General features: G+C 45.7%; 1 protein-coding gene across 1 annotated transcript in view; it reads left to right on the forward strand.

Annotated features, from left to right (window-relative positions):
• Positions 1-27,351, forward strand: part of LOC138293369 (cytochrome P450 2J2-like) — a 296,940-nt gene that overhangs the window by 203,175 nt on the left and 66,414 nt on the right. Inside the window, exons 3-4 of the mRNA XM_069232565.1 lie at positions 19,792-19,941; positions 23,242-23,402. Of these exons, the coding sequence (XP_069088666.1) occupies positions 19,792-19,941; positions 23,242-23,402 (311 nt within the window). The remainder of the gene's footprint in view (positions 1-19,791; positions 19,942-23,241; positions 23,403-27,351) is intronic.

A 27,351-nucleotide genomic window follows, 5' to 3' on the forward strand; every position in this document is an offset into this window, starting at 1 on the left:
TCAATCAGCAGTGTGCCCACCTGTACAGGGACCCCAGTCCATACCTCACCCCCAAGACAATCAGGGACCTGGGTTCAGTGGCAGTGGGCACACCGTTCAGGGGACAGAGGCACAGGGGATCAGAGACACTAGGAGGACCGCTGTGTGCCAGGGGGAGGACAGGCCCAGGGAACCGACTCTCAGGAGGCACTCACTAATGTCCTGGGGGTGTACCAACAATATCAGGACAAGATGGGCCAGATCCTTACCAACTTGCAGTAGATCAAGCGACTGCAGGAAATACACCATTAGGAGATCAGGGAGGATTTGCAGGCCCTCAACACCACCATGGTCTCCATATGGACTGGACACCAGCCGGCCCCTACCACTAGCCAGTCTACTGACCAGCCCACCACTTCCGCTGCAGCGAGTGGGCAGGAGGTCCTGCCACAGGACCCACAGGCCACCAGCACCCCTCCCACTTCAGAAGGTGAAGCACCCCGCAAACGTCCCCTGCGACCCAGACAGAGAAATGAGACCCTCCTGAATGTCCCCCTTGTGTCCCACTCTGTCACCTTGTCCACTTTGAACTACCTTTGCTCCCCTTCCCATGGCCCCTTGGACACTGGACCTGTGCTACAAACAGACTGGAACAATACCCTGGACTTTCCTCTACCATCACCCCATTCCATTACACTTTTCTATCAATTATTTGCACTACAGTAAACACCCTTGAACACAACTTGAGTGAAATTGTTTTATGTGATGAAAATGTGCATTTAAGGAAACAGTCACATCATGTGAAAATGATCCGAACACTGTGATAGCATACATTTAATGATCTGTAGCTGTCTGTAGTCAATCGTCCCAATAATATTGGGTGTATGTCCCATTGCATAGAATCCTGCCTTCACAGTGGCCAAATCTTCCACCTGGGGGAAAGCAATGTAGCTGCACATATGTTTGACCAAGGCAGACAGAACCCTTGTCAGCACGATTGAGAACATTGGCTGTGACATTCCTGCTGCCAAGCCCACTATCATTGGAAACAACAAGTTGCCAGGAAATGGAACACTGATAGAACCTACACATGAGGGGGAATTCCAGTGGGATGACGGATAGCTGATATCAGATCAGGCTCCCATTGAGCACACAGCTCTGTGATTGTGGCCCTGTCCAGTCTATAGGTCAGTATTATATGCCTGTCCTCCAGTGTAGCCAAGTCCATAAGGGGTCTTGTCTCCTCCTCCTATACATCCACAGTTGTAGGTATCTAAGCGACACAAGAGTGAGTAGGGTGTCACAATTTGAACAATGGAACCACCTCCTCAGTGCACATTGAGCATTGATGTAATGAGACAGTGGGAATGTCAATGTATATGCAAATTGTAGAAATGACACAGTTATGGATTATCTGAATGTAATCCACCACCATGAAATGGCGACTGCCTGCCCTGTATCTAGGGACAGGTGGAAGTGAGGTAACTCCGCCGACGTTGGGCGTCATGGCGAAAGGCGATCTTGCACCGCCATACAAATCCTCATTGGCTGATATGGGGCTCTATGGAGTACAGTGACCAATGGGGATCAGTGGCAGCGGTGACGGTCTACACCGCCGTGTACGTGACCGCCATGTTTTATCTAAATCCTCACTTGATTCCTGACTTTCTTCAGGACAACACCTACACTGCGTGTGCTGCTGTGACCTGTGTGTGGATCCTGCCATGGCCCGTGTGACTGGGGAAAGGGCCCTGCCTTCACTTCGGAGGATCTGGAGCACTTGGTGGATGGGGTCCTACCCCAGTATGGACAGCTGTATGGGCCTCCAGACCAACAGGTGAGTACACCTTGGGCATGATGCATGTGACAAGGTTGCATGGAGATGTGTGTGCGAGCATCGTGTCATTTGGGGAGGTGGTATGTCTGGTGGTAGTGTACGTGGTGGGCGCTGGGTGATGTGTGTGCCAATGGTGCTGGAAATGGGATTTGTGGGCCATATGTGTGACAGGCTGGATTGTATGTGTAATGGTGTCCTCCTGTCTGTGTTTCCTCTGCAGGTCAGTACCCATCAGAAGAAGAAGGGATTGTGGCATGCCATCGCCAAGGACGTGCGGACCCTGAGGGTCTACAGAAGGCGGAGCACCCACTGTAGAAAAAGGTGGGAGGGCCTAAGAAGCTGGGCCCGGAAGACCGCGGAGGCCCAGCTGGGGAGGGCCTCCCAACAAGGGCAGGGTGCCCGTCGAAACCTGACCCCCCTGATGGCCCGCATACTGGCGGTGACCTACCCAGAGCTGGATGGGTGCTTGAGGGCATCACAGCAGCCACAAGGAGGTGAGTACAGTGGGCGTTACAACTATAATTAGTAGGTGGCATAGGATCCTGGTGGTGGGTGTCAGTTAGTGGGTGCCCCTTAATGCCAGGTCAGACATTGCAGCGTGATCCAGCTCAAGGGTATTGGTTGCATTGCAGAATCTGGTAAACGAGCAAGGTTGCATTCCATGTCAGACAGGGCTTGGTGACTCCCAGGAGGGGTGCAGTTGGCGGGGGTTGGCTCACATCTTGCTGTGGTACCTAGCCAATGTAATGCCAGTGCGATGCATGATGCTCAATCCTTATCCCTGTGTGTGATGGTAATGTGTATGCCATCTGTGGTGTTGGTGCTGTAGTTGACCCAGTGCTCCCTTTCTCTTTCCACCCCTTTTTGCTTCTGTCATCCTGTCCATGTGTGTCATCCTGTGCATTAGCATCATCTGGAGAAGGAGCAGGGGCACTGTCGACAGAGGGAACAGCTTCTCACAGGACCCAGAAGGCAGAGTCCACCGATGCCGAAGGGACCAGTGGGACGGAGGGTGACGGAAGCCCCATGGCAGAGACAGGAGGTGACAACACTAACTCTGATTCCTCCTCCAATGGAAGCTCGCTGGTGGTGGCTGACACCTCTGGGACCACCCCAGCTACAGGTACATCCGCCACCCCTGTACCAGCACCATCCTCCGAGTAGCCCCTTACCGAGTTGCCCATGCCAGGAGGGTGGACATCTCCTTCGCCCTAGGCACCTCAGGCCTTGCCCCAGTGAGCCCTGCTGCCCCTAGTGAGGAGGCTATTGACCTCCTGAGATCCTTATCTGTAGGGCAGTCAACCATTGTGAATGTCATCCAGGGGCTGGCATCCCAAATGCAGCAATGCAATGCATTCCTGGAGGGCATTCACAGTGGATTGGCGGTCCAACAGAGATCGTTCCAAGCTCTAGCCTCCTCAATGATGGCAGGCATTGTCCCTGTTCCTACCGTCCCCCCTCCAGCTACCACTTCCCAGTCCCAATCTCCTCAATCCCAACCCATCCCATGCACACATACAGACAAGCATTCACACAAAACATCACACAAGAGTGGCACAGACAAACACAGGCAGCACACTTCAGGCCACAAGCACTCACACAAACAACAGACAGTTGCACACACAACATCCACTGTCTCCCCCTCCTCCTCCTCCTCCTCCCTCACTGTCATATCCGCACTCACACCTGCATGCACTGCATCAACAGCCACCACCACCATCATCACAATAAGCAGTACACACACCTCACTTGCAGACACCTCCACAATATCCACACGTCCCCTGTGTTCTCTCCCACCCTATCTGCCCCCCCCATGAGACACTAACGCACGCACTCAGACACCCAACAGCCATCCATCTCACATCAGCACACTGCCCATGCACCTGCAGCCAAGTCCAGCAGACACATACCTCCAACAACCACTCCCTCAACCTCCACTCCCATCCCTCCTCCCTTATCCTGCCCCACCATCCCTAAGAAGCTTTTTCTTGCCCAACTTGACCTCTTCCCTCCCCCTCTCCCCTCTGTCCTGCCCTTAAGAGCATGGTCACAACGGCCCAGCCCAGCACCTCAGCCAAAAAGTCCACGGGGACAGTGGAGGCACCTCCTAGTCGTGGAGGCAAGAAAGGAAGGGATCCCACTCCACCACCAAGAGAGGTAAGGATCCCACTCCACCACCCGAGAGAGGGAAGGATCCCACTCCACCACCCAAGAGAGGGAAGGCTCCCACTCCACCACCCAAGAAGGGGAAGGTTTCCACTCCACCAACTAAGAGAGGCAAGAGTTCCCCTCCGCCAGCAGTGGGCAGGGAGCCCTCACCTCCAGCAGAGGCTGGCAGGGTTTCCCCTCCAACAGCAGTGGGCAAGGAGCCTTCACCTCCAGCAGAGGTGAAGGCTTGGGTTTCCCCTCCAACAGCAGTGGGCTATGAGCCCTCACCTCTAGCTGGGACACATAAGCCCTCACCTCCAACTGGGACACATAAGCCTTCACCTCCAGCTGGGACACAGCAGCCCTCACCTCCAGCTGGGACACAGCAGCCCTCACCTCCAGCAGAGGGCATGTAGGCCACCCTCCAGGGACTGTTGGACAAGGATCCCCCCCCAGGACCAGTGGGCACGCTCCCCACCTCAGAGACTGTGACCTTGCACTCCCCAGCAAAGAGAAATGGGGATGGAGCCCCCTCCAGAACCAGTGGACAAGTTCCCCACTTCAGCTGAGGTGCCCCCAACCCCCCTTCCCCCCAATGTTCCTTTGCCATTCCCAACATGATGCCCCTGCACAGTGTAGTGTGGATTTCGTCAGGGAACAAGTTGGGGTTTGGACTGTGCCCTGTAGCCATGTGGGCCTTTTGTACTTTGGACTGGCCATTGGCCCTTTCTGAACAATGACTCAAATATCTCTTGTCACATGGACAATATGCTGGATTTTGGCATCAAATTACACTAACAGTTCTGGCTACATGTTGTCCTTGCATTATTATGACGTGTGTCCTGTGTGACTGGTTTTCCTCTGCAGCTGGTTGTGTGTATGGTGTGTGTGTGTATGGTGTGTGTTGTGCGTGTTCGTGTCACTCTACTTTTCCTTCCTCCCTCCCTTGTGTGCTAGGCGGCTGTACTCACCGTCATCGTCTTCGTCCGCGTTGGTGTTCCAGGTGGAGCATGGCGTAGATGACCATTGGGAAGACTTGAAGTTCTGGTTCCATGGCGGCGTTGATCTTCTCTGTGTCTCTAATGGTGAGTTTTTCTTCTTCTGTGAAGTGTTTCCACCAGGCTTTTGATGGTGTTGGTACCGCCCCGGAAATCGTGGAAGTTTGCTATGTCATAATATGGTGGGCAGTACCTTGTCTTCCGCCTGGCTGTTGATGGCTACCGCCGTGGTGAGTGGTGTTTACACCCTGGCGGTTGGTGTGGTACACATTGGCTGTCTATGAGGATTATCACCGCCATGGTCATAATTTGGCGGTAATTACTGCTAGCCTGTTGGCGGTGTTACCAACACTTTAACAGTGACCGCCATTGTCACAATGACCACCTTAATGTTAAAAATTACCTATAAATAAAAAATATTTGATTTTAACTTTTTGTTATAATCTTTCTTCAATTAAAATAAATGTAACTATTTTAATTCTATTTATACCTTTTTTTTTACACATAAATATCGACAATTTACTCTGTGCGTTTTTTGAATACATCTCTTTTTTTTAAAATTTAAATTAATGTAATGTATTTAAATTAATTACATCTTCAATGTTAGATTAAATTAGTCTGTTGTAGCACTTTTTCATTTTGTTCTACATTTAAAATAAACATATTAAATGCATTTATATCAATATTCAACATAAAAATGTTTGCTATTTTTTAAATGTTTTTTAACTTTATTTTTGTATTTTTAGTCGAATATATAACAAACATATTAAACAAACAATACAAACATTTCTCCTTCATGTCAGCTAAGATTTTCAAATTCTCTTCTAGTGGTGCTAAACAGACTCCACTGGGCTGTCACTTATTTGTAAAACAGTCACAGATTAAAGAAACAGTGGTGAAATCACTTCCTTGCCACGGCTCGTCTCTTGTGTCACCCAGGCAGAAACTGTGCTGTTAAATGGGTTGATCTCTTTGGGTGCATTTGAGGCTGTCTTTAAAATCTTTGTTTGTGGGGTGTTGGACTAGCTATATCTACCTCTACTACCATGAGTTTTGCTGAAAGCGCTTGTCTGCATCACTAGTACTCTACTTGTGGTTGTGCACACTTAAAGTAGAGAAGTGGATCAGACACCTAAAGACCACCCTCCTGAAATGGCTGCACTAGTGTACTCCATTTTATTCAGGGCCGTTTGCCAGACCAAATGAACCTGGTTAGTAATGTTTGCAGTGTTTTAAAAATGCACAGTGGGATGTACCATTATATAATTAAAGTAGTATTATAGATTTGGCATTACCACAATTTTAATCAGTGCATTCCTCCCAAATATTGGTTAGCAGCAGTCTGATCCAGCAATTAACTTAATTTGAGAGTTTGGGAGTAGCTTTACCATAGGTCCCAGGGCCTATCTGGTGTAGGTGGACAAAGATTGTGCACAAATTGTAGGATGTTGATCTCCCAGGCACAAAGCTCGATTGTTCAGGCAGCAGAAGAGTGGCCATAAGGGGAAATGGCCTATTGGCCAATATCTTAACTAGTATCTTATTATCATTATTACTCAGTGACAAGGGCCTATAGGATTTGTAGTTGGTCTTTACCTGGTTTAAGTATAATGATTAATAGGTCTTCATGTAAGGTGACAGGGAGGCGTCCCACATCAAACGCCTCCTGATATACCCCATAAGCATGGCATATTCTTTATAAAAGTCAATAGTCATACTGTCCCTGCCACTCTCCATGCCACAAATTATGTCTCTAATTTCCTCTTTAGTTATGGGCCTTGCTAAATATTCCCAATTGCCTTTTGTTAGCTACGCCAGTGCTTTATGTTATGTTATGTTACATTATGTTACTTTACTTTGCGTTACATTATATTATGTTATGCAGATTTGTAGATAGCAGAATCACCTAGGAGGGTATCCTGGCAATGAGCAGGTGAGAGTCTAGCCAAAATTAAGCCCCAGTAGGACTACTCGAACAGCCAGGTCTTCAGCTTCTTGCTGAATTCAAAAAGTAAGGAGGAGGCTCTTAAGTGTAGTGGCATGTCGTTCCTGTTGGAGACAGCTGTACTGCTGGATCTAGTTTTCCAGATATGTGTGTGGGATGTGTGTAAGCAGGAGTCCAGATGAGCGGAGGTGTCTGGAAGGTTTGTGAAATCAGATGTGATTGTTGAGGTCTGCTGGGCCAGTGTCATGAAGTGCCTTGAAAGTGTGAGTGAGAAGTTTGAACTGTGCTTGATGTATGAGGAACCAGTGGAACTCCTTCAGGTGTGGTGTGATGTGAGTGAGGCATGGGAGGTTGAGAATGACTCTGGCTGAAGAGTTCAGAATAATCTGCAACCTTCTGGAGTGTTTTTTGTTGATCCCGTCATAGAGGGTGATCTTGCAGTCCTGTTTGCAAGTGAAGAGATTGTTAATGACTTTTTTCTGAGTCCTGTTTGGGAGCCATTTGAATATCTTCTTTAGCACCATCAGGGTATGGACACATGAGGCGGGGATAGCATTGACTTGGGTGGGCATGTCAAGTTGACTGTCAGTTACGATCCCAAGGTTCTTGGAGTGAGTGGTGGGGGTGGGTGTTGGTCCTAGCTCTGTTAGGCACCAGTCCCTCGCTGAAGTACTGTTTCCAAAGATCACAGTTTCAGTCATATCGGTGTTCACCTTGGAGTTGGTCTTCATCCAGTGGGCAATTTCAGTCATGCAGGCATTGAACTTAATCACAGTATGGGCGTCTTGTCCATGAGGGAGAGAATGAGTTGCGTATTGTCGGCTTAGGAGTGGAGGTTGATATCATGAGTGTGGATGATGATAGCTAGAGGGATCATGTATGCGTTGAAGTGGGTCTGGCTCAGGGAGGATCCTTGCAGTACTCCACAAATTAGGTCACATGCATCTGGGGTGTATGGTGCCTGTGACCTGACTGGATGTTTCTAGTCAGGAAGGAGCAGCATGTTCTTGGATTCCAGTGTTGTGTAGGCAATGGATGAGGATTGGGTGAGAGACCATGTAATATGCTGATGGGAGGTCCTGGAAGGTGAGAGCCGTCATGCCTCCTTTATCCAGAGTCATGCGGATGTCATCCCTGGCAGTGATGAGGTGCGTTCGATTCTGTGGTTGGGTCTGAAACCATGCTGGTTGTCAAGGAGTCGGTGGAGTCGGTCATCGTTGGGGTATTTGATGAGGTGTCTGTTGATGAATTTCTCTAAGACCTTGAGGCTGATTATGAGTTTGGCGGTCGGAAAAACCCTGCCGCCAAACTCCTGATGACAAGACCGTCAGAGTCGTGGGCAGTGCAGGGGCTCTCATGGCCCCCATGGCCCCCAGCACTTCTCCACCAGCCTTTTAATGGCGGTTGAACCGCCATGAAAAGGCTGGTGGAGAACATGGTTGTAATCAGCATTGGCGGCGCTGAGCGTGGCTGATTACAGTCACGACCACCGGTTTCCCGTCAGGATCAGAGATCCTGGTGGAGACAACGGTCTTTTGGCGGCACCGACTGCCAATCTTGTAATGTGCCGGTTGGACCGCCACAGCCACGGCAGTTCGGCCTACACCACGAGTCTGATGGTCTTTGGACCTCCAGACTCATAATTGGACCCTTTGTCTGTGAATGGTAGCAGGGAGAATGGTCTGTAGTTGATGAGTATTAAAGGGTCAGCTGATTGTTTCTTCAGCAATCGGAAGACAACTGTGTGTTTCCAAGCATCTGGGAAGGTCACAGAAGAGGTGGAGACATTCAGAATGGGTGTAAGCATGTATCTGATGGGTTGCTGTTCTCCGGAGTCGGCGTGGTGGGGGCAGGGGTCCCATGAGGGCCCTGAGTAAATGGACTTCATGGTGCAGCAGTTTCTTCCAGGGTAAAGGTGGGCCATGTGGTTCTTTGGATAAGATCAGGAGGTGTTTGGCAAGCTGTGTCAGGTCCAGTTAAGGGGTAGAAGTTGCTGTAAATGGCAGTGGTTTTGTTGCTGAAGAATTGAGAGGCAGTGTTGCAAAGGTCCTGCGAGGGGGTGATCAATTTGGAGGCGACTGCTGGTGAGGTGAAATCCTTCACAATGGCAAAAATGTATTTTCTTCTGTTGGTACTGGCATCGATGGGGTCTGCCACATCAGCGTGTTTGGTGTTCCGGATCAATTGGTGTTAGCATCTAAAGGTGGATTTGAGCGTGCTCCTATCTCTATTGTCCTGACTAACTCCATTTGTGCTCCATTTTGTTGCAGTGGTGTATCATCTGTCTGAATTCCTCCATGTACCAACTGGCCTGGCGTCGAGATCTTGTTATATTGCTGTGTTTGAGGGGGGCCTGGGACTCCGCACAGAAGATGATCCACTTGCTGAAATTCTTGATGGATTTAGGGAGCCTCTTGCTGCACTCAGGTCGATGGGTGGTGAGAGTGTTGTTCCACTACTTTTCAGTGATGATATTTCAGCTTCAGTGGGCTGGGCTGGCGGTGGTGCATTTGCATCGGACTGCACTTCATCCTGAACACAGGACCCCAGAATGACTCCAAGTGCGAGTCTGCTGGCATCCTGATCTGAGCCTCAGTGACATAACAAGCTCCCCATAGCCCTTGGACCCATCCTCATTGAGTTCCTGACCCCCCAAGGGATGCCTCTCAGGTCCTGGGCCCTTGGAAGTGTTTTTTCTGCTCTTGAAGTCAAGCTTTTGGGCTTTTCGTGAGCACAAACAGAACCGTTCGCCACGCAACCACACCGCTTGGCCGAAAAATCAGCGCAAGCCGCCTCAAGTTTTGTCTCTTTGCACAGCAAGCATCGCGAGGCTCCAGCCTACCCGTTCGCAATGTCCAGCTGATTCTTTGCGCCCTCAGAACACCACAAGTGATGCTCTTCTGGCTCCTGGTAAACTTCTCCTCTGCAAACTGAATTTTTGGCACAATTCTTGAGAAGGTAAACTTTCAGCAGGACTAACCTGGGACTGTATCCGACCCGCGCTCCATTGCGGTTAGCTTTACTTTTTGGATTTGACCCGGTTCAGGGCAACCAGATAGCCGCAGTTGGCGCTTCATGCTTTCAGGACCTATACTGTATTTTATTCTTTAAAAATTTAATAACTCAAGTTATATTTATTGGATTTTTGCTCTTTTGGTCTTGCGTTATTTATTAAATTATGCTCTATTTTTCTGACCAGATGCGGTATCTTTTTGTGTGGTATTTTAACTGTTTTTCTGTTTTGAGGTGTCGTACTAATACTTAACACATTGCCTCTTAAGTTAAGCCTGACTGCTCTGTGCCAAGCTATGAGGGGTGAGCACAGGTAAATGTAGGGTGTGTTGGTGACTTAACCTGACTAGGATTGTGGTTCCTGCTTGGATAGGGTGCATACCTCTGCCATCCAGATACCCAATTTCTAACAACCTTGATGCCTTTTGTGCATGTACTAGCATCTTTGGATGCAAGCCAGTAATTTAGATGGGAATAAGTATAGTGTGTGGAAAAGCAACAAGTATAACCAGTAGGGCTGCAGTGTCAAAGTCTACTAGTTAGAACTGGGCTATAATTTGCTTTGATTGTTTTCCAGTGCATTCTGTACTTTGTTTTGCATCCTCTGTCTGTTTGAGAGTTTAAAATGAGGTTGAAGTCCTTGTCTCATATAAGCATGATCCAGGGGCAATGCTGTACTTTGTAGCCTATGGCCCTCATGACGACTTAGGCGGTCTTTTCCAAAGACCGCCGAAGCCCCGGGTGCCAAAATACCACCAGTGCTGGCAGTCCAAAGAGCGTCCTAATATGACTGATCTGTGACTTCCGTCCGAAATTGTGTGGAATTCCAAGACCAGTCGTGATGGTGGTCGGCGGTGCAGAGGCAGATTGTAATATGGTGTGAGGTCTCTTTTTGGCGTGGCAGTATCCAGATGGCGAGGCGCTCAGGTGGTGGAAGCGCCAGGACCCGTCCCCTCACTGACGACCTCCTCGACAAATGATGTAAGTGGATCGCCCAACAGCGGAGGGTGTGTGTGTGAATGTCGTGAATGCGAGGGGAGGGAGAAGTGTGTGTTTGTGTGTTTGTTGGTGCTTGTCTGCGTGTGCCAGTGATTGTGTGTGGAATGGAGAGGGGATGGATGTTTGTGGGAGTGGATGGGGGAGGGCAGGTGAGTGCGTGTATGCGGTGCAGGGGTGTGTGTGTGAATGTATGTATGCGCATGGGGTGGTAGTGAATGCGTACATGAGTGCGGTGTTTGTGTATGTCAGTGTGAATGGCTGTGTATGTTGCGTTTGCGTGGGTGAGTGTGGGTGTGTTTGTGTGTAGAAGTGTGTGAGTGCATGTGTGTGGGTATATGGACGTGTGTGCAAGTGTATCCTGGCAACAGGAATGCGTATTCCTGTCACCAGGGTGCAAGACCAAGAGCTAAAATGCGGGCGGTCTCCCGTCTCGTGATACCACTACCGGTATCACGCCATCCGCCATACTGGAGGTGCTCACCTCAAGCCCGGCGGGCAAACTCCTAATCTGGCGGTATTCACCGCCGGCTCGTTGGCGGTGACACCGCCACAGCGGCCCTGGCGGTCTTTGGACCGCCAGGGTCGTCATGAGGGCCTATATCTTGAAAGAAGCAAGGAGTACCTATGTTGGGCCAGTAAACATAATTATTGTTGACATAACCATTACCCGCCTGTTGTCAAGAATGGGCCCTCAGGATAATCTAGTACGTTTAAATGGATTTTTTTTTTTTTATTATCAATGCTACTCCCCTGGTGTAGATGGAAAAAGAGATGAAGAATCGGGCTTTGCTCCAGTGGGAGGCGAGCTTGTGATTTGTTTGGGGTTCAGATGTGTTTCTTACAACAGGCCAACATGTATATTATGATGGTCTGGCAGTACTTGCCCTGACGTTTCAAGTCAGAAAATTACAATGAAGTGAATGGGTCTGTCTATTCTGTGTTAATGTCAGTGGATTGCTGGTAGAGTTGTCCTAGGATGGTGATTACTGTGGTAAGCTAGTGTCTGGGATGTCTTGACTTCTTTCTCCCATTGTGTGTCAAAAAATGTGTACAACATTTTGAATACTTTCACCACAACCCCTACCCTTACCAACCCCCAAACAATTGCTGAGCACCTCTGTACCCTCCCTGTAAATTTCCAAAATATCAGACAGGCTTGTAAGCATGTCGGTGACATAGAGCAGAGACCATACACCACCTCATAGCACATCTTATGATTAATTGGTTATTAAGGAGATGATACAAGCAGCACCAACTTTGTCATAGACTTAGATACAATTACTTGCATTCAAGCCATTGGTGTTGACAAAAGATCATTCAGCATTTTCAGTGTCTTCATCTGGCTCCTGCAAGGATTTTGATGATGAAGATAGCATTGAGGAGTTCCTTTTTGGAAGCCGTTACAGAAATTCCTCTGCTTTGTAGTGTATGATTTAAGTTATGTGGTTTATCATTTACAACAAAGCACAGTCACACTGGGTGCAGCATGGCATAAGAAATGTTAACTTGTTTAAATGTCTTCTTGATCCGCATGAAAACTCACATGGCCGCCTGTCTAGAATGGGTGGAATCAGGGAATAGGGCCAGCGGCGATCTTTGACATATCAGGTCTTTTTTCCATGGCCAGGTCCCTATGGCTATAATCAAGGATCCTTGCAATTATAGGTTGAGTGGGAGTGTCTGCCTGTCAATGTTTTACAAGTTTCCTGTGTGCACACTCTAGTATGAATACATCTATACACCTGCTAAACAGGTCACTTACTAAAGTCTCGACATATATTTCCGTCTTGCCGGTGTTGGCGGTTTCCACAATTCCCATTATCTGAAGATTATTTCTCCTGGATCTGGCATCCAGATATTTATTTTTGGCTCTGACTTCACACAGTTCTTATTCAGCTTGTTCATGTGTGATTCATGTGTTGTCAATTTGTCCTCTGTTTGGCAATCCTAGATTCAGCTATGTCAATTCTTTCAGCTTGTCAGTCTATTCTTTCCTTCATTTGATTGACATGCATTGCTAGGGATTCTATTTTCTCATCAATAGTGGTTAGACTTTTTTTCATCTCAAGGAGCAATGACTTGATGTCTTGTGTAACCATCTCTCTCATGGGCTTCATTGTCTTATCATGCTCCTCCTGCTCATGTTCTGGTGGATTACTGTTCTTTCTCAGGTCAAATGTCATTTTAGGGAAACATCCTGAACAACTAGGTCTAAACCACTACTTGCCTGAACCACTACTGCTAAACAACTAAAAAGTCTCTACAACTAAGTACTGAACAACTACTGTCTAAACAACAATTGTGCCTGAATACCAATTGCCTGAACAACTAGCAGTAGTGGTTTAGGCTATAGTTGTTTAGGACCTAGTTGTTCTGTCACATATTCGTCATTTTATAATGCCACTGTTTGCCTTTTCCCATGGTTGCCATCATATCTCCCACACAGCACCCAGCAATATAGTCATCAACGTGTGCTTCACACCTCTGCTGCCTCTCCTTGCATTATAAACTCACCTCAGTGTCTGCTACTCCACTTCGGACCTGCATTTGTAAATAGTATAGTGCCCCTGTTGATGTTGAACACAGGCATCAAAATAATTTGGACGTTATTGGCCTCCACTCTACTAGCTGTGCTTGCCAGACCAGACGGGCTTTGTCCAGGAAAGAAGCACAATGTATAATATTCACCAGCTTAACCATGTCCTCCATTCATTGGAGACAGTGGAGGATGATTATCCGCTGGCAGTTCTGGACTTTGAACAAGTGTTTGATACTGTTGGCTGGCAATATAAGTTGACATTCCTACGGACAAGGGGCCTAGGTCAGGAGTTCATCCACTGGGCGCAACTTTGGTACACTGACCCAGTGGCCAGAGTGTGGGTAGTGGTGGGGACTTGGTTTCAGACAAATTGTTAGAAATGGCATCCTTGACGTGGTCCTCCCTAACTTTTTGCCTCTGTTTCCCAGGTTGTTGATGTTTGCTGTTTTTGTTACTCTGGGCACTTTACCACTACTATCCAGTGCTAAAGTTCAGGTGCTCCTATGTAAAATATATGTGTAATTGACTTTCCATGATTGGCATATTTGATTTACTAGTACGTCCTCAGTACAGTGCACTAGAGGTGCCCAGGGCCTGTAAATCAAATGCTACTAATGGGACTGCAGAACTGGTTGTGCCTCCCACATAAGTAGCCCTGGAAACATGGCTGAGACCTGCCACTGCAGTGTCTGTGTGTGCAGTTTTAAACTGCCAATTCGATTTGGCAAGTGTACCCACTTGCCAGGCCTAAACCTTCCCTTTTTTATACATGTAAGACACCCCTAAGGTAGGCCCTAAATAGCCCCATGGGCAGGGTGCAGTGTATGTTAAAGGTAGGACATGTACTCATGTGTTTTACATGTCCTGACAGTGAAATACTGCTAAATTCGTTTTTCACTGCTGCAAGGCCTATCTCTCTCACAGGTTAACATGGGGGCTGCCTTTAAATATTATTAAGGTGCAGATTCTCTTTGGGGACACATAGACATGTGGAGTTTGGGGACTCTGAACTCACAATTTAAAAATACATATTTTTGTGAATTTGTTTTTTAGATTGTGTGTTTGAAAATGCCACTTTTAGAAAGTAGGCCTTTTCTTGCTTAAACCATTCTGTGACTCTGCCTGTTTGTGGATTCCCTATCTGGGTCAGTTTGACAGTTGGGCTGTTTGCACCTCTTCCTATACAGTGACGCAAAGGGTGCTGGGTTGTAGCCTGCATATCCTGATGAGCCATCTGTGCTAGGAGGGAGGGAAGGAGTGGTCACTCACACCTGAAAGGGCTGTGCCTGCCCTCACACAATGCAGTCTCCGATCCCCTGGTGTGTGTCTGGGTCCTGGCCTGGACAAGAAAGGATCTTGCAGACACTTGAGACTTTACTTTAAAGTAGGCCTACTTCAAAGGCAGAAAGGGGTATAAGAAGAGCATCTCAAACCCCTAAAAATCGGATCACTTCCGGAATCAAGAGGAACCTCTATCAAGAAGAAGAGCTGAGGAGAAGTGCTGCCCCTGCCTGTGACTGTGCTTTGTTGGGCTATCCTGCAGATGCTGCTTTTCTGCCTGTGAAAGGGGACACTGGGCTTTGTGGTATATTCCTGCTTGAGAAGAATCTCCAAGGGCTTTGACTGAGCTTGCCCCCTTTTCTGAAGTCTCAGGGCCATCAAAGACTTCCCCTACCAGCACCTGGACTCTCTGCTGAGAGTCCTGCCCTGTCAAGTGGTGCCCTATCCAGTCCCTGGGCCCTTGAAAGGAGAAGCTGGGAAAAATCCAAGAAACTCAACTTCAGACGACTCTGGACCGACCCCGCTGCCGAATTCCTTGACGCGGCATGCAACTGTGGTCCTCACTGGAGTGCGACAATCCTCGCAGGCCCGACATCGCTGCAGCCCCCCCGAAGTCTGCGACTCCGTGGAAGTCGCCGCACCACGTTGTGACTGACGCCACCCGAAGGGTGCGGATTCAACGCTTCACACCGACGCCGCCTCACCTCCACTGCTCCGCATCAAGGACCCCCCGCCTCTTCGTGACACCTACGCTCCTTTGCCCCGCAGTACCGGAACTGGCGCCGCCTCGGATCCAGCGACTCCGCGACTTTGCGCACCGACTTGTTCTCATAGTTTACTAAGGTACTGTACCTCGGGGTCTGCGTGACTCCGTACTTGGAGCCATTGGCCTCCGATTGTTGGGAACGACTCCGTCACGAAGCCATGTTATCACTTCATCAAAGCATTTTGTGTTTCTAAGTGCTGTTTTTGAGTATAATCTTTAAAAATTCATAACTTGACTTGTGTATGTCGGATTTTTGTCGTTTTGGTCTTTTTTTGTTCGGATAAATATTGGCTATTTTTCTCAACCTGCGTTGTCATTTTGTTGTGTTTTTACTGTATTATTGTGTCTGTTGGTACAATTACTTTACCCCTCGTCTCTGAAGTTAAGCCTGCCTGCTTGTGCCAAGCTACCAAGGGGGTGAGCAGGGTTAACTGAATGTGATTCTCCTTTACCCTGACTAGAGTGAGGGTCCTTGCTTGGACCAGGGTAACCTGACTGCCAACCAAAGACCCCATTTCTAACACTAATGATGACTGGTAAGGTGCACTAGGCAGGAGTGGCCTGTGTCTCTGGTGCTATTTGCGCTTGCAGTGGAACCCTTGGCCTGTAGACTGCGCACCAGGTTGGGACCTGTGGTATACAACTGCAGATTCTATGTATGCAGCTGACACGTTAGTGTTTTTACGTGACCCGACGCGGTAAACGCCCTTTCTTCTAGCAGAATTGGAGGACTTTGCACTAATGTCAGGTCTATGGACAAAGAAAACTAAATCCAAGCTGTTCCCTATTGGATGATTGGGGAGGGTAGATGTGGTTGTGCCACGAGATCTAGGCTTGCAGTGGGTGACTGACACTAATACCTACTGGTCTGAGTTATGAACTGTGCAGCTACCCACTATGATTTTAATGTTGGAAAGCTACTGGAAGGCCTGCGCTGCTCAGTGGAGTTCTGGATGATGATTCCACTCTCCATGATGGAGTAGATGGCTTTGGCCAAAATTATATTTATGTCCTACAGAATGCAATGCATCCAGTTACAAAAGCCATGTTTGTGCAACTATACTAGCTACCATGTTCACTAGTGTTGGTTGGAAAACTAGCCGTATAAAAGTGGACACTCCTAAACTTCCTTGGACAAAGCGGAGATTGGTCCACTAGACCTGTTTCTGTATTGTGAGGCCACTCAACTCCAGCACGCTGGCGTGCTCTGGTACATACAACCTACCAGAGGAGCATTTATGATGTGGAATAGGATCCCCAAGGATGCCTCTAGCTAGTTCGTTTAATGGTGGCAGTGTTGCCCAGGGTGGTCAGCACGATATCCTTTTGGAAGAGGCAATGCCCCTATTGTCAATGAAACTGTTCATTGCCTTTCAAAAGGATATGGGCCGTGACAGATGGCAGGAGGGAGCCTGTAAATGGGTAGATGACTTGTATCTAAAGAATAGATTAATTTTGTTTACACAAGAGCAGTTTGGCTTTGGTCCAGGGCAGTGTCTGCAAAAATGCTGGAACAGTGCACATGGCTCAGGGCATCGGGACATGTTTTCCAGATAAGCCTCAGGAACACTCAGCAATGTGACATTCTGGAGTTGGCAGGATTCAGACATTTAATAATACACCTACAGCCTTGGTGGCAGACAAGGGGTGGGGGGGGGTAGCAGACCGGTCGAAGGACTGGTGGGGTGCAGACTGCCTGGAGAAGCTGAAGGGGTCAGAATGGAAGAGGGCCTGTGAACAGATTGAGGAAATGTTCCTCAACGCTCGGTTTATATTGATACAATGTCACTACTTGAACAAAACTTACATGACACAACGCAAATTGTGCAAGATCTATCCCAGTAACCCTGCTGCGTGTGGCAGATGTGGGATGCACGCTGCTGGTTTTCTACACGTGACAAGGGCTTGCCCCTGGTTACTGGAGTACTGGGAGAAGGTGATGAGAGTACTCGGGCATGTGGTGGGGCAGGAATTGAAAAGGCCCTTTAAAACTGTGTCTCCCGTAGGTACAGCCACATCAGCAGCCACATCAGAAATACTTCAAAATGGAGTCCTGAATACTGGCACTGGGTTTGGTACTAGCGCAGAGATAGATAGCAATTCACTGGGTGGTGCCCAGGGCCCCAGATATAAAAACTTGGCAAACAGACTTCTTAGAATGAGAGTTTGCCAATGAACAACATATAAAATCCACCACGAGCGATGCAGGTGTGGTGGAGGATTTGATCACTTGGGGAGATACGATTACGTAAAGTTATGGATCCACAGAGTTACAGACTACCTTGACGGACACGGCCACACCCTGGATGGATGAACAGCTGCAGTAAAATGCTTGTAGAGGGGTGGTAGAAGAAAAGGAACTGACTCGCTACAAAAGGTTAATGTTATAGTAAATCATTGTATGTGGGCTGGGGAGTGGTGGCTCGTGGGAATCTGGTTAAGTGACATTTGCATGTTTCAATAAAATAAAAAATAAAAATTTAAAAAGTAAACAGCATAGTGACTGAGGAATAATTTTGTTATTAGTGCCCCGTTGTTGTGGCTTATGATTGTAATGGTTTGATCAGTACCCGCACCACAAATCCGTTCTGAGTCCTTGCCGTGTTCTACTGTCAGAGTCCTAATTTATTAATGCTGCGCCGTGTCAGGGAGGCCCGTTTAACCAACCCGCATATTTTGAAGACAGTAACAAGCCACTGCGGCAGTAAAGCCACCTCTGTTCGTGTTCCTTTTCAAAAGCGGCCACCAGGATTAACGGTGCGCTGATCGGGCCCATGGATCTCATCCTCCTCGGGGCCCAGCACTTACCAGCAACTCATGGCGTCATTCTCTGCATGTAGGCTCTGTGAGGCTCAGGCACACCGCGTAAGCCACCAGCAGTATCCGTTCTCACAACACTGCCCTCTTCTCACAAGCACTCCAGCATGGGCTTTGCTCATCTTCTTCATGCTCGCAGGATTGAGCTAAAGAGTCACAGCCGCATTGGCCCGGCTGCAGAGGCATTTCAGATCAGGCCCCTCCGATACTAGAGGATATGTTGGGCTTACACAGCGTGTACAGAAGTCTTTGTCCGGCCCATCCACCATTGTAGCAGCTGTACAAAATGTGTGTTGTTACGTCTATTTGTTAGCTATGCTTAATCTGATTTTGTTGGATTTTTGGCTCTGACCGCTGGATCTTGGAATTATGCGGTTATCTTGGGCTGGGCCCTCCACCACCCTCTGCTATTTTTTAAAGTTGAATAAACTTTTAAACATTCCCTGTAGTTTACCATAGCGAGATTTCAGCTCTGGTGGTGATCTTGGCCTACATGTGAACAGTTACAGGTAGTAAGTAACTTTTCACTTGTAAATGATTCTCGACCTCCTTGGCTCAGGGAGTGGAAACGTGAGTCTACAGTTGGTGGAAAATTTACACTCATAAGTAGTGAATAACCAAAAGTATTATATTTACAACAAAGCGTAAGGGTAAATTAACTCGTCTAGGTTTACTCTTGTCTAAGTTTACTTTCGTGAACAGCAGCCGAGGTATATGCTACTTCCAATAGAGATATGGACTAGTGTTGAACATTGATGATGGTAAAAAAACTCCCCAAATGGCTAGTAGTGGATGGTTTTGTCTGACGTGGATAATTTTGTAGTGTCTGATAAAATGGTATCTTTAATCATAAATAATAGTTATTTGTTTGTGTAAATATGTTACATGTAAAAAAAGACCAATTCCTTTTCTAGAAATATAAGGTTGGGTTAAAGGTTCACATCCTCACCATGTCCACTGCTTAGAAATATGCCAGTGCTTTGTACCTGTTGCATGCTATTTTGCTGCCACAATGCAACATGGCCAAATGCTGCCATTATTACTCAGCTTTCCATCCGTACATGATGTCTACTTAGTTGGATTGGGGAAACACTTGTTTACAATGGCAGAACACTTCTTCTGTAAGCTCAATATTAAAAACAAGTTATTAGTGAGCAGGACAAATGTGTACAGGCTCAAAACAGAGTGGGCAATTACGAAGGACGAGCACACGCGTTTACGTGGACAAGAAAATATTTAAAATTCTAGGAAGCCTAACAGTACACCATTATGGCTTTTAAATGTCCATTAAGAAGGAATGAACTTGGACCAACACATAACCATGCTTCAATTATTGCTGACATGAATGAGAAGAATCAAGCACTAGACACATTTACGTTTGGAAGATTTTGTTTTGCATGCCCTAAAGATAAACTTATATACCTAAATTGATTATGATAGATTAGAGTGACTGTCATTTTGCATCCACAGGGGTAGTACATTCTAATGGACATAACTGGAAACAACAGAGGAGATTCGCTTTATCAACCCTGAGGAATTTTGGAATGGGTAAAAGGAGCCTGGAGGAACGGATCAACGAGGAGCTCAGATACCTCACAGACGAGATAGAGGAAGAGAAAGGTAGGTGCTTCAGAACCCAACAATTGTATATATTGGGTAGGTAACATTGCTCTAGAGTAATTCTTCATATAAGCGAAAAATATAGTTTAAGCAGGAACCATAAAGCTATTGAATCCATGGAATGGATCAAATGAAAGGTGTTCAGCGTTGGGTGCACTCACAGGTCAGCATTCAAGTTTTCTAAAGTGTTAAGTAGGTTTCAATAAGTCAAACAGATAGAGGTAAATCCACGTGATTATTTGGATTTATTGTTCACATAAATTAAATATGACAATTACAGGACCTACGCCTTTGGCACAAGGTGAAACGTGTTGCCCGAATTGTATATCATAAGATTGTTACCAGAAAAAAAAATAGTCCTACCAAACAAGCATCATATAGTATGTTTGATAGGAAAAACTCAAATTATGTTAATTGGTTGTGGGGTGCACATACTCAAAATTATTCTTATTTCACTTAATGTCCAGATGAAAAATGCGTTGCATATGCCAACACATTGATCACAAAGGGAGGCGCTTTATCAAGGCTGAAAGAAACACAGTGAAAAATAGATTTTCAGCATGTTTATAGCAATAATTACAAGCTGATTATGCCATCGGCTCATTACCAGCCATCAGGGTTCACAATTGTATGATGTATTAATTAACGACAAACCTGTTATAAGGAACATTTCAATGTCGCCTAGTAAGATATGCAATTTGTATATGACATTATTAATATCCATAAAATCCCAAAATAAACGGGACTGATGAATTACACAGTTCACTATTTATCGTTTAGGCTCGTAAACCCTGAAATCGAGCCTTGGAAAACCAATCTTTCTTCTTAAATTCAGAATGTCTTTTTCATGCCACAAACACGTTTATTTACCAGAACAAGCCACCCATATTGGGTGGCTGGTGGCGGCCCTGGTAATTCGCAATACAACAATAATACTGAATCAATTTTTCACATTATGAAGCAATTTCCAAAAACCCGAATGACAGCAGGCAGAGCGTGGCGTCCTGCAGGATGTCTCCAAAGGCCACAACAGTAGCTCATAAAAACCATGTTACATAAAAAGTGGATTGGTTGAAGAAAATGCATTAAAAAGCATGCATTAAAGGAAACCTCATTGCCCTTATTTATTGCTAAGCATTTGTAAAGTGTAATCCAGTGTTGTTCTTTAGTTCGTAGTGCTTGTTCTCAGGCACCACCTCATCTATTAAAATCAGTCTGATGTGTACCTAGGAATTTAATGTGTTTAACAGCAACATTTAGTGTCACTGTAACTGTATAAAGTCCTCTTAATTTCCTACCGGGATGCTCCTGGGTGTTTTCTAAGAACTAATTTTATTGGTCCATTCTTTACAAAAGCCTTCCGCTTATTTTCCTTACTCCATTGACGGTGACCGCATTTAGCCAGCCAGTGGGCCACATACTGGAAAACCCATTTGATTGCTATGGAGTTTCCATGCATAGCTCCACATACGCTGGCCGCAACTTCATCTAACAGAGCACTTGTACAAGTTGCTAGGCAACCAGACCAAGCTCATCCAATTGCATCCATCCTTGTTTCCAATCTTATTATGGTGGGTGGCAGCTCCCAACCTTTTGGTAGGGTGCCACTTCCATACGCCACCTGCGCCTTCCAGTCATTATTGACTCAGAAGAGAATAGGTAGTAGTCTCCCTCTTGGTAACTCTAAGCCTTTTGGAACAAATCTGATTGTTACTTTCACATAACCGTATTGTAGTTAAGGGCAGTCTTTTTAACACTGAAAGCATTCCTTTCAGTGGTGAGACCCGGAGTGGTAGTGATCACTCAGATAATGTAGCCATCTTCCTGCCAACCCCTCCCCCTAGCTGACCCTCTCAATCCTCACACTTCTTTACCCATGAAATGTTAAGGGCTGCATCATTCTGACCTCATCCTACATGTTATGAAGTATTCAACAATTGAAGTCACACGGCCAGTACTACGTTTATTGAAGGTGATAATAGTAACACAAGTAATAACCCAAAACTAAAGGTTGTGCTTTGTACAACATATGCCGAATTCCAATTATCACATGACATCTCCACTATAGGTGTTTGTCCATGATCATTCAACATTTGGGAAGAGAGCAGATCTGATACCAGGTATGAATGTTTTAAGGTGCATAGGAGCAGATTGTATAAGGATTTGCAATGTTTGTTTACAGTTGTAAGTCCCTTACCGCTTGTCTATGGATATGTTTGAACATCTAGAGAGATTTTCTAAAGTGGGGTTACTTATTCATAGGTGGCAGATTTATACATTTAGACTTATATACATTTTTGGTATATTTACATTTAGGAGATTCATGAATAATATTCTTGATCACCACCTGCATCATCATCATATGCTTTGGAACATAAAGGACAACAAATGCAAACAGATTATTGTTTTTTGTTTCAAAACGTTATACCCTCACCAAGGTCTTCCTAAAAAAAAGAAGTGTGTGGGAAGAGATATTCAAATAGACCCAAAATTACTAGGTTTCTGTGTTGTCCTTGTGTCACCGTTGGATGTGAGGTCCTTGCAGTGATGTGGCAGCTATAGCCCTAAAATGGGAAATTGCAGTTTAAGGGCTTGAGCCATGAATTGAAAAACTGGACAGGCTGTCAAGCTTGAGATGGCTTTCTTCCCCTAGGTGGAGTATTCTGGGTGGAATTCCTGGACAGGATGTTAAGCATGAGATAGGTTTAGACTCCTGGTGAGAATCCTGCAACAAGCAGATATCAGTGGGTGGTAGAGATACGTGAACACAATCTCAAAACAGAAGTAACCTTCCAAAAAATGATCCATTGTGGGGAAACATCAATTAATTGATAACACACAGTCTTTATTGTTTAAGAGTGTCCTAATATGCCATACAGCTCTTTTAGAGTATTTGGTGCCACAACTTCTATGCATAAATGTACAGATGTACTAATTTAGTAATTTCCATTATGCTGGTGGATTTTTCCATGTGAGCCAATCCATTTATTAGTGCAAAATCTTATTCTCTTTTCTTTGACATTTTGATAAGTTTTACATGTGTATAGTGCAAGGCGCCAAGTCATTAACAAAACAGCTGCGATTTCAGCAACTTCCTCAATGTAAGAAGTTCAGCCATGGTGCGCAGATAAGATGCGTCAACACCTTTGTGAACTCAACCAATAATCTATTATGTTTAGGTATACGAATGAAGTGGCAGTTCTAGCTTGCATGTAAAAATATATGTGATGTATGTTACATTGTGCATCATATGGCCTAGGATATAATCTGACCTTAATTTTGTTTACACTTCAATTTTAGGGCAACCATTTGACCCTCACATTTACATCAATAGTAGTGTTTCTAATGTTATCTGCGCCATAACTTTTGGAGATCGTTTTGACTATCAGGATCCAGAGTTCCAGGAAATACTTCATATAATAGGTAACATGTCAAAACTTCACGAGACCCTCACTGCCCAGGTAAGCAGACATTATTGCACATTTGTACATTCTGAATATGACTATTTTCTTTTGTGCCACATGAAGGCGATAAGCTTTGCACACTCTTTGTTCAGATATTCAGACACAGAATATAACAGTTACCAACAGAAAGGCTCTTTGAAAAGCATATGTTACTTCTTCTGACTGAAAGTCTCTTTTCTTTTGACAGTAAGAACTTTCTAAAAATGGAAAACTCAAATTACCTGTGGAGTTAGCTTTCTTTCCATATATATTTCCTTCCAACTCTGGGTATATTACCTGATCTGAATTGCAGTGAATAAGACAACAGAGCTAGCCCACCTTCCTCAAGGAGCTTAGTCTTGACCAAGGGGATCCTGATAACTACAGAACTCTATCCACTGGGCTATTTCTGGATAAGCTCTCTGAAAAAACAGCCTTTTAGCATATCTCAGCTTTGCTTGAGCAAAACAACTTCCTTTGACAGACAAATATATAATTCTGACCAAGCAAGGTAGGGAAATCACATTGATTGTTATCCAATATTACCACTAGAAAATTGTTCATTCTAATGGAGTCACCTCCCTTCTTCTACTAGACCTCTTGTTTGCTTTCTACAAAGTTGGCCACCAGCTGCTAGTAAAAACAACACCAGGCAACACAGGAATTCAAGGTTTCGCTGAATTGGATGGATTCCTACCTTGATAGAGTCCAGATCATCACCCTTCTCCCATACTGCTCAGCACCGTTTCCCTTTCAGCTAGGATTCTATCAAGGATCCACCACCGTCCCTATACTTCTAAACACTCATCATGTCATACCTGTCCTCCCTTTGGCACCTTATTTTAATCTCACCTGTCGCACTTATGTCTATGATCCTCAGATCATCTCAAACATGGATACCTCATCCCTCGAGTCAGTACTTTTAGGAAGTAGATCATTTGATGCATTAGAACCATATAAAATGGAAATTCTGAATTGTGGTACATGGCATAGCCATGCTCCTACATCTGTCTGCCCCAAAGGATGACTGCTTCCTAACCACTTGACTAAAGTGAAGAATGTGGCTGTGAGTATAGATTCCAATCGCTTCCATCGAGCACAGGTTAAAAATGGTACCAATGAGTCAATCTGCACCAGAAGACTACTAAAACTTATTTTGCTGCATGCGGGCTTTCCCCATAGGGTCCAGGCCACTGTAATCATATGCGAATTATGTCTTTCAGAAGCCAGTGGACTGTATTTTAGAGCCCCTCTGTATCTGGTCGTAAGTCTTCAACAGATCTAGAACACAGTAACTACAAGTGTTCCAAACTTGCATAGAAGTGACCATACGCCCTACAATGGCTACCCATGGTAAGCTTTATCTATTTGTAGACACTTTGCATCTCCTACTGGATTGTCCATGGAACAGGGTCAATCTTCTTTCACTCCAAATATAAAGTCTAACTCCAAAAGAAGACCTTTAAATTAAGAAAGAACCCACTTTATAATCTGCTAAATTGAAACAAGATCTGCACTATTAAGAGCTCTTTCTCTGTACAGAGTGATAGGTGAGCGCTGGAGCGGCATCAATAAGGGTCCTCGAGCAATCATTTCTAATTCTGTACAGCAGTAATGATCTGTGGCCTGATACATCACTGCATTTTGCAGTCAGAAAGCGTGTGCTTGCAAACTCACAAAGCTTACAACCACAAAATGCAAAAATGCAATTTGTCAAAGTTATTTTCTGAATGGAAAAACGCTTTTGGACTTGTAAAATGCATTTTTGTGATTTATTAGGAATCACGTTTGGGAGATTGTATTAAATGCGAATCCGTTCCTAATTGTGATTCTGAATGAAATTAATTTATGGTTTGTGCCACAGTTTCCCTTCGAACTCTCAGATACTGGATCAGAGATTGACATCAACGCAGGGGTGGTATCTGATTGACAAATGGGAAGTATCTCGGTGGCACATTGTGAATTGTGTCAGGGATCCTTGGAAGAGTAGGGTGTGATCCTGGAGATCCTACCTACTTCTCCTGATGGCTTTCCAAATGAAAAACATTAGAAATTATCATCTTTTGCATGGTAGCACCCTAGATTTTTGCCTTCACTGTTTATGTTGCCTGTATAACTCTGTGCACTTTACCCCTGCTACCAGCAGTAATGTGCCTGTACTGCCCCTTTCAACATGATGAAAGTGGCAGACCCATGAGTGACTTATTTAACATACCTATAAATCCCTAGTATGTGGTACTATGGTGTACCCAGGGCCTGTAAGTTAAATGTCACAAGTGACCTGTGGCACACATTTTGACATCCACTATGGTGGCAAGTTAAACATGACTGCAGGCCTTAGTGGCATAACTCAACTTGAGGGGGTCCACCTGCAAAGTATATGGAGGCCCCCCCATGAACTTACTCAGGAGCTCTCAGGCCCAGGTACTGTGCAGAGGGGGCCCCCCAGAGCTCAGGGTGGCCCCTGCACCACTGAGTCTATAGGGGTCTTTGTTACACAACTGTCAGGCCTGCCACAAGTAGCCTGGCTGTTTTGGTTGAAACTGTAAATTTGAATTGTCAAAATATCTCCTGTTGACAGGCCTTTTAAATTTTAATGTCACCCCTAGGTTGGCCTTAAATGCCTATGAGAAAGAGTGCATGGTATTTAAAGGTAGGACATGTAAACTTTTAATGTTAAACATCCTTACAGTGAAAAAGCCCTATTTTCAGTATAGCAGTGTTAGCTGTTCTATAGAGAAGCACTGAGATGCAATAATACATTTATTACTTGTGATATCTGCTTATGAAATATCCACAGAGTTTATCTTTGGACATTTTAAAATATTTATTACAAGCCCAATTCATTAGTAAAGTGGTATTTGTAATACATATTTTAGAACAGTTAATTAAATTAACTTGAAGCATATTTGCATTATCTTACTCCCTAGTGAGGTGTGAACTTGCTCCCAGAGCTGAGACAAAGGTCTAGTGTGTGAAGAGGTGTTCTGTTTGTATGGCAAGGTGACCATCTGGGCTGTGCCCAGGAACTTAATTCACCTTGAAAGGGCCTACCACAGACAGATGCAGCTAACACTTGGGCCTGCCCCTTCCTTTTCCCCCCGTCAGCCAGTTAAAAGGCCCATCGGGAGAGGAGCTGCCCCAGAAGTGGTTTTGAGTGACTACAAATTAGGAGTTGCGCATTTCCCTGATCACACCTCTGGGGTGGTCACATGAGCTCTACATAGGAGGAGAAGTGTTCTGCTAGCTTGGTTTTGGACACGGAGGGAAGTGCTTCAAAAGTGGATAAGGTCACCTTAGAGAACTTTTATCCCATCGGCTAGGAAGGGGCCAAGAGTTTCCCTGACCTATAGGCTGGTACTGCACATAATCACTGCATGCCGAGTACCCTCCTCCAATTACTTATGGATCTTTGGAAATACAGGAGAGGAAAGGATCTGCTGCCTGTGACATGAGGAGGCTCCTGAAGATAGGCCTGCTTTCTTTCTTGCATCTAGGACAAAGAAGTGGAATCCAAGGTTCGTAAGGCTGACTGCCTGTTTGGACTACAGGGTCACAACAAACTTCTAGATGTCATTTTCTGCATTCCCAGCTGACCACTTCCTGTCTGGCCCTGCAAGTGGCCTCTGCTGGAAAGAGTCTTAACCCACAAGTGCTGTCTCCAAGGTCTTAGACACGTGGCTGTTGTCAAAGTGTACAAAGTGCCTCAAACAATTTTGAAACCTGGGTCTTAGAAACTTTTTGGCAACTTGTTGCTATGAGAACTGACGGGGGACCGGGAGAAATCATTCTAGCCGATCCTACAAAGGTGCATTGCCTTGGGGCCAACATTCAGTTTGTTCCTGCTAGGTTCTTCTCCACAGCAGCTATTCTGAGTAAGTGGGACCTCGCAGAGGCCTGATGAAGCCCACTTTCACTACAGTCTGCAGTTTTGTCCCATTGGAACAATCAAGAGGTTCAAAAAGCA

The sequence above is a fragment of the Pleurodeles waltl genome, chromosome 4_2, assembly GCF_031143425.1.
Source record: "Pleurodeles waltl isolate 20211129_DDA chromosome 4_2, aPleWal1.hap1.20221129, whole genome shotgun sequence".
Lineage (NCBI taxonomy): Eukaryota > Metazoa > Chordata > Amphibia > Caudata > Salamandridae > Pleurodeles > Pleurodeles waltl.